General features: G+C 44.3%; 1 protein-coding gene across 1 annotated transcript; it reads left to right on the top strand.

The window, feature by feature from the left end:
* Positions 1-214: 214 nt before the first annotated feature.
* Positions 215-1,212, top strand: LOC132691292 (vomeronasal type-1 receptor 1). Its single transcript, XM_060652726.3, has one exon. The coding sequence runs from the start codon at positions 220-222 to the stop codon at positions 1,141-1,143; it is 924 nt and encodes a 307-aa protein (XP_060508709.3). The 5' UTR covers positions 215-219; the 3' UTR covers positions 1,144-1,212.
* The last annotated feature ends 7,285 nt before the right edge of the window (positions 1,213-8,497 follow it).

Raw genomic sequence — 8,497 nt, 5'->3', positions numbered from 1 at the left:
ATCCTACAGTGTGTAGTTTTTTTTTCGGAATGGCTTCTTTCACTTAGTAATATGCATTTGAGTTTTCTGCGTGTCTTTTCATGGCTTGATAGTTCAATTTATTTTAGTACTGAATAATGTTCCATTGCCTGGATGCACACATTTTTCTTTTGTTTTTCTTGTACTTGAAGCCATTCATCTGGCTTCAACTAAAATCAATGTCTCGTAGATATTGATGCGATGGCTGCCACCAAGTGGGAAATAGGAATCCTCTTCCTCACTCAGCTGGGAGTGGGAATCCTTGCAAACGCCTCTCTCCTGTGTCTTTATAACTTCACACTTCTCACTGGACACAAGGTGAGACCCACAGACTTGATTCTCAATCAACTGGTCTTAGCCAACTCCTTGGTGCTTTTATTGAGAGGGATCCCTCAGGCCATGGCAGCCTTTAGATCAAAATATTTCCTGAATGAGGCCGGATGTAAACTTCTTTTCTATTTCCATAGAGTGGCCAGAGGGGTTTCCCTCAGCACTACCACACTTCTCGGTGTCTTTCAGACCATTAAACTATGTTCCAATTTCTCTAGGTGGCTGGAGCTCAGCATAAGATCCCCCATGTTCGTTGGTTTCTGCTGTCTCCTTTGCTGGATCCTGCATCTGTTGGTAAATATTTTTGTTCCTATCAAAATGATTAGTCCTATGAGTGGCAAAAATTTTAGTGTGAGAGTAAGTTATGGATACTGTTCCTCACTCAATCCAGACAGATTTCTCAAATTTGTGGTTGTAGCGATATTCTTCCTAACTGATTTTATGTGTTTGAGTCTCATGGCCTGGGCCAGTGGCTCAGTGGTCCTTTTCCTGCTCAGGCACAAACAGCGAGTCCAACACATTCACAGCCACAGCCTTGCTCCCAGACCTTCTCCCGAGGCCAGGGCCAGTTGTACCGTCTTGATCCTTGTGAGTGCTTTTTTCTTCTTTTACTCACTGTCTTCTCTTTTGTTTGTTTGGATGACTCTATTTGCTATTCCGGGCCAGTGGCTGGTGGATGCCTCTATGTTTTTGTCTTCATGTTTCCCAACATTCAGCCCTTTTGTGCTCATTTTCAGTGATACTCGCATCACTCGGTTTTGTTTCATTTCTTGGCAAGGAAAACATATTTTCTAATCTGATTGTGACTGTATGACTCTGTTCTCTACATGAAATTAATCATTTCTTCCACCAGCTGTTAGTACTTAAGGGACTAAAAATTTTCAGATTCTTGATATAAATTTATTATTCTGTGTAGAGTGGGGCAGTTAGATCCTGGAAACCACAATCCTATAGGAGTCCTAACACGAACATTATTTATGTGCTTACACAAAGAGTATACTGTTTTAGCTTCATCAGTGGAAAAGCTGATGACATTCTGAAATAGCATAACAGAAGTAAAATTTTGAACTTAGGAAGTGGATAAAATCACTCAGTTTGGGTATTTTTGAGAGGGGTGGGAGAGTCGTACATTTTATGTAATATTAACTTTGCCATGTAAATAATTTTCAAGTATATAATTCAGTAGCATCAGGTAAATTTGTAATGCTGTGTATCTACTGCCACTATTTCCAAAGTTTTTTTTTTTTCTATAATTTCAAACATAAATTGTGTATCCATTAGGCAATAACTCCCCATTCACCCCTCACTCCAGCCCCTAGGAATCTCTCATCATTCTGTTTTTATGAGCTTGTTTATTCTAGATATTAGTATTCATGGAACCATATCTTTATCCTTCTGTGCCTGGCTTATATCACTTAGCGTAATGTTTTCAAGGTTCATTCATCTTATGGCATGTTTCAGCATTTTATTGCTTCTTACCACTGAAAAATATTCCATTGTTTGGGCATGCCACATTTTATCCATTCATCTATTGACGGACGCTGGGTTGTTTCCACTTTCTGGCTGTTGTGATTAATGCTGCTATGAACATGGGTGTACAAGTATAGATTTGAGTCCCTGCTTTCCATTTGTTGCAGTATATGCCCAGGAATGGAACTTTTTTTGGTCAGATGACCTATCTCTATTAAGCTTAATGAGAAGCCATATTCTGCCTTCTCACTTTGCAACATTTTATATTCTCATAAGAAGTGTACAAGGGTTCACGTTTCTCCACAGCCTCGGCAACAACTTGTTATTTTACCCTTTTGAAAATAGTCATCTTGGTAGATGTAGATTGGTATCTCATGGTGGTTTCATTTGTATTTCCTTAATGACCTATGGTGTTGACATCTGAAGTAATTTACTCCTGCTGTTTCCATTGTCCTTTTCCTCATTTGTTTTCCCTCTCTTCTGTGTAACTGTATAAACTGTATAAACATGTACTGATACCTACTCCGCTCAGATGAAACTCTGCCTCCTTTCACTTCCTGAAAGCTCTATCCCATTTCTCAAAATGTCCCTCCCAGTCAGGTTTGCAGCACACACGTTAAATTCCTTTCCCCACTCTCTCTTCTGTTCTCCAAATGAAGTCAGGGAAACCCATCTTTCTTCCAGTGAGTAAACTCCACGCGGTAAAACAGATATCCAGCAGAAAGCTGACGCCCTCTATTGGAAATAGAGGTAATCTATAAAATGAGTGGAGGCTGTCATTTGGGGATTTTTCTTCCCTCTCTTTCAGCTCACAAAATAACTTCCCTAACTCAAGTGAGTCCTGTTATAGAAGGGGTTCCTCCTGCTTTACATAGGATTTTCCTTCTGCTTTAAATCAGGTCTGAGATTTCATGCTATATGGTTGACCCTTGAACAACACAGGTTTGAATTGCATGGGTCCAGTTATATGTGAATTTTTTTCAATACATACAGTACAGTGCTGTAAGTGTATATGTATATTTGTTTCTTGTTCGTTACTAACATTTTTTTCTCTACCTTACTTAATTGGAAGAATACAGTATATAATACAAACAAAAAAATGTAATCAACTGTTTATGTTATTGGTAAGGATTCTGGTCAACGGTAGGCTATTAGTAGTTAAGTTTTGAGGGAATCAAAAGCTATAGGGATTTCAACTGCCGTGATTGGAGAGGTGGAGAAAGTTGAGGGGCTGGGGAAATGGGAGTTGGGGGTGTCAGCGCTAACCCCTCCTCATTCAAGAGTTAAGTACACTCTGGAATTCCTGTGTGGTCCTGACAAAGTGGGGTATGGGCAGAGAAGAAGCCTTAGAAACCTGCATGAGGTCACAGAGAATTTGGCAGAAAACTAAGGTGCAGGGCAAGGCTGGGAAAGGATAGAAAACAGCTGGCAGGGTGCTGAGAACAGGCTGGAGGATGCACAGGCCTCACAGTGCGGGTAATATTAGAATCCTGACCAGCCAGAGGGGAGACACCCCCCTGAAACACTCTAGATGGTCATTGGAGACCCTAGAAAGGCCGCACTTTAGGTGTAACAGGGTGCCCTAATATTTATTTATTTATTTATTTATTTATTTATTTATATCATATATGTCATATCATCTATCATCTATCATATGTATCATCCCTTAATCTGAAGAAAGTGCTGGGCTCTCACTGATCCCCCTTTCCTGAGGGAACCTGATTTATTCTTTCCCTCCGCGGACAGATATTCTCATCGGTCAGTGGGTCAGGTGTGATCTGAGGTCGCATCTGACCAGGGACAGCGTGGGCTGGGCACAGAGGGGGTGGAACTTGAGACCCCACAGCGCCACCCTCCGCCAGAGTTCCCCCTTTCCACCCAAGGGGCCTCCAGGGGGCGCCCGCCCGGGTTCCGGGAGCGGCGCAGGCCGCGAGCTGCCCCGAGGGCGCCCCGAAGGACAGCAGGGAGCTGCGGGGTCCTCCCGGCAGGGCTCCCCCGGATCTCTCAGGATCCAGGCGCTGGGTTTCCGCCGCGGATCCCAGGGGCGAAGGCCCCTCCCACTTCGGGCCGCATACCTGGCCTGTGTGGGCGGAGGCCAAATCCCGATCTTTGCGGGCGACCCGCGGGAGGCGGCTGTTGGCTGGGATCCGGCGAGTTCTTGGCCCCTGTCGGCGGGAACGGACTGTACACTTTGCCTAAGGCTTCTTCGAGCCTTGATGCTCGACTCACAGGGGTCGTTTCCGGCCTGGAGGCTGTTCTCTCCCGTCCTGACCCCAGTCCCTAAGCGCCCGGGACTGACTCTGATGCATCGGACTACGGCCACATGACGCGCAATCACACGACAGTCGCTTGCCGTTGGGTCCGTGTGCACCTGCAGTCCCGGGGAGCATCCGAGCCCTGTGGAGTCTGAAGAAATACACGTCTAAACACTTCGGTGATCACCTGCCCACAAGACTCGCAGAAACTGGGTTTCAGCCCACTTGGGGAGCGGAGCTCAGCCTCTGCCCTCGGACAAAGCAGCGCTACTTCCCAGAGACCCTCGCGGGGCCGGTGACCTTTGCTCCGCAGTGACAAGTGCGGAGCGCCCCTCGCGGAGACCAGCAGTGGCCCTACACCATCCGAAAATGCCTTCTGCCCAGCGGCGACGCTAAGCCAATGAGCGTTCCGGATGGAGTGCTTCCGTGTTAGACGTAGGCTGGGGGCGGGGCTTCCGGCGTCGCTACCGTGGTGTCCGCACGCACACGGCCTGCGGAGTGTGGGGTCCCGCCCAAGGTGCTGAGGCCCGAAGACCCGAGTCGGACTTAACTGAGCCACCAAGGCGCACCGAAGGCACAAACAGGTTTCTAAATCCCCTCGTGTCTTAAGACTTGTGTGGCATAAGTGCCTGACAGTAAGCATGAGGATTATAATGCAGGTTAAGCTTTTGATTGCCAAGGCATCCATTGCAAAGACATCCATCTGAAATACACATATTGCCTACCGTACAACACAGCTACTAACAAAACAACTAAGTTCCTCCTTTAGAAAGCCATGAATAACCTGGAGAACTGATTGCCTTTGGGACCTCGCTTTTCTCTCTTGAAACCCTAGTGTCCAGCCCATTCTTCTTCTTTAAATCCACCTGCAAAACCTGGGCACCCCGCCCTTGGGCACCAATAAAGGCAGAGCCCCGGGTCGGAGCTTCCTCTCTCCCTCTCTACCCTTGACCCGCTATGTGGCCCTTGGCATGACTTGTACCCTCTGGGACCTGTGAGGAAAAAATCTTGTCCTTTAAAGTTCCCTCATGGTTTTTGCTGAAGCGCAACTTGCAGTCATAACAAGAACTGTAAGAGCCAGTCCACCTACCAACATTGGCTCCATGGGGCTCACCGCCAGTACGATGGCCCAAGCAAGGACCTCAGGCATTAATAGCAGTAGAGTCACTTTTGATAGGCTGAGACAGACATAAGAGACTTGTGACTGTCCAACTGAGAAATAGTTGGTAATTTTCAAATCTCTTTCTCTGTTTCTCCTTTCCACCCAAAATTAGTGTTGGGATTTCCCTGCACACCGGTCTATTTTCCTTTCACCTACTCCACCTGAAGTTACCCCCTTGGTCATCTCATCCAGTCTCATCTTTTCGATACTTAGAAGCTTACAAACTAAGTGTTCAGAGTTAATCCTGACAACACTGCTCTCGAAAATTCTCGAGATTTGCCTGCCGACTTGACAGCTATATTCACATGCTCAACAGGCATCTTGTACTTACTATGTTGGTGTCTGAATTCCCGATCTTCCCTCCTAACCTGTTTCTACTGCTTTCCCACAATCTCAGCTGATGGCAATTCCCTCATTCTACTACTGTTCATGTATGAAGTTTGAGAGTCATATTCTGTACCGTTCCTTTGCTCATGCCAATTGAGCAACCCAATTGAAAATCCCTTAGGAATGAAAAGAAATGACTTCAAAACACATCGAGTACCTAACGATACTGTGTCCAGTACTGCCCCAACTTTGATTGCAGACCTCATTACCTCTCACCTAGATGTCTGTGATAAGTCACCCGGCTAGTCATCTATCTGCTGCTAACCTTACCTCTTTTTAGGTTCTCAGCCTGCCTTCTCCTCATTTCTCATTCAGACACTTAGCATGATGTTCCAGTCCCTGTCATGATTCCTCTATCAACCAGGATAAAATGGAAAGTTCTTCCAGTGATCTACAGTGCCTTTCATGATCCAACTGTAGCTTTTACCAAGCCGTTCCTCACTCACATGCTTTCAGTTGCATTATCTTTCTTACTCTGACTGGAACATGAAAGGTCAGCACTGGCCCAAGGCATCTGTTCTAGCTGTTTCCTCTATGGAACACAAGGCTATACACAGAGTTCACTCCACGGTCTTCAAGGCATTCCTTAAATATGCTTTTATTAGTGGAGCATCCCACTCAATTCTCTTTTTCTCCAGCTTTATTGAGGAATAGTTGACAAACCCTCTTCGATATCACAACCCATCTGCAGTCACTCTCTTGCACTTCTCATCATTGTTATCTTTTTTTTTTTCTGTTTCAAAGCACCTGTTCACTTAAAAGATAGTATGTTGTTTATATTTATTTTTATTAATATCCTTAATATGATTATAAGCAACATGAAATAGGGTTTGTTATCTCATTTGTTTCCTGACACATTATGCACACCCAATAAAAAGATTAATGCACCATGTATGCTCAGTAAATGTTTCTTTAATGTTTACTTATTTATTTTGAGGGAGAGAGAGAATCCCAAGCAGGCTCCGTGCTGTCAGCACCGAGCCTGATGCAGGGCTTGAACTCACGAAGCATGAGACCATAACCTGAGTCAAAATCAAGAGTGGGACGCCTAACCGACTGAGGCACCCAGGCGCACCACAATAAATGTTTATTGAAATAACAAAATGAGACACCACTGTCTCCTTGTTCATCTTTATTACCCTGGAAAAGTTTTTTTAATTCTCTTTCTCTATGTATCCCTCAAATCTGGTATTTTTTTAATGTTTATTTTTGAAAGAGAGAGAGAGAGAGAATGCACAAGCAGGGGAGGAGCAGAGAGAGACAGGGAGACACAGAATTCAAAGCAGCCTCCAGGCTCTGAGTTGTCAGCACAGATCCTGATGTGGTCTTGAACTCACAAACCATGAGATCATGACCTGAGCTGAAGTCGGACGCTTAACTGACTGAGCCACCCAGGCACCCCTGAAATCTGCTATTTTTAAGCGTCCATGGGAATTTTAAAATATCACATTTGGAGAAGCCCTCAGGATGGCAGGAACCCAGAATGCAATCTGCTCACTATTTTACCTTGTTTCATAGAATGGAAGGTCCTTTGGTCACCTGCTATTGATATTTATCTCAATAATACCGGGGAGAATACATATCTTTAATTATTGAGATATGCAGTCTCATCAGTTAGAGGTGAAATGATAATAACTTCCCAGAAAGAGATGAGATGACAGATACACAGGCCTTTATTTCAAGGCTCATATACTTATTTTTACATGTATGTGGATACCACCATGACAACCACCATCCTGGCAGCAAATGGTGATGTGGTAAATACGATTTCCAGATAAGTGTCAAATTTAAGAAAGAACATATTATGAAAATAATAAAGAAATACTGTCTTGAAAATCAATACTTCTTGCTTGCATTGGGACATAAATACAAGGAGAGGCACGTGGCTGGTGTCTGAGGGACCCAGAGACATGTCATCCTCTTCTACTTGCTTTAGGGCTACCTACTGTTCTGTGTTCTCTCTGATAGCCTGAGTTCATCTTTTGTCTCTGTCCAAACTGACTGATCCTCACAATATCCACTCTGAAGCCTTCATTATGCATGAAGTGAGGATCAGTAAGAAAATGTGTTTAACTCACAGCTGCTCTATAGCCATTGTTGGCATATACATGTTTTTCTTTTCCGGGCATAATTTGCTGACGGAAGTTGGTAGGAGTATTAACTTTTTTTTTTCTTTTTTTACCTTTTACTTATATTTTCCCAGCGCTATCCTGCCACTATCCCTGAATGACTACATAACCGTTATTAATGGGTTTCAGTGATTTTCATTTCACAACTGTTTCTGAGATCATCTCAACTCCCCATACAGACACCATCCCTGCAGTAGCAGCAGGAACGATAATAACTTCCCGTCAAATGGATGAGATCTTAGTATCCCAAACCTTTACTTCATAGTCTGGTATCCTCTTTGCCCACGTGCTCCTATATTAGCGAACACTATAGACACTGTCCTTTTCCAAAATGACATTTGGTAAGTGGCTCTCCTTTTATTATTGTTTTTAAGTTTATTTATTTTGAGAGAGATAGAGTATGAGAAGGGGAGAGGCAGAGAAAGGGAGAGAGAGAATCCCAAGCAGGCTTCGCCCTGTCAGCACAGTTGTCTCTTCTTTTAAATACTCGCCAGATTCCTAAAAGGAATTAAATGTGGCTAAGGATAGGGAGTAACAGATATTATGGATACAAACCCGTGTTCCTCAGTGAGTTGGACACAATCACTACCTATACGGCCAGCAGAGAGATTTTCTGTGGGAACCAACAACAGAGTTCACCTTTGTCCTCCTGCTCTACAGCAGTCTAACACTTTGTTTCCTCTCTGTCCTGTCCCTGTGCGGAGTCTTTTTCTTTTGTTCCTGACCCAGCGTACTGAAACTCACAA

Source organism: Panthera onca, chromosome E2, assembly GCF_046562875.1.
Source record: "Panthera onca isolate mPanOnc1 chromosome E2, mPanOnc1 haplotype 2, whole genome shotgun sequence".
Taxonomy (NCBI): domain Eukaryota; kingdom Metazoa; phylum Chordata; class Mammalia; order Carnivora; family Felidae; genus Panthera; species Panthera onca.
This window is presented reverse-complemented; position numbering and strand designations above follow the sequence as displayed.

Coding starts and splice junctions, on each gene's coding strand:
- LOC132691292 (XM_060652726.3), top strand. CDS start 220: ATGGCTGCCACCAAGTGGGAAATAGGAATCCTCTTCCTCACTCAGCTG.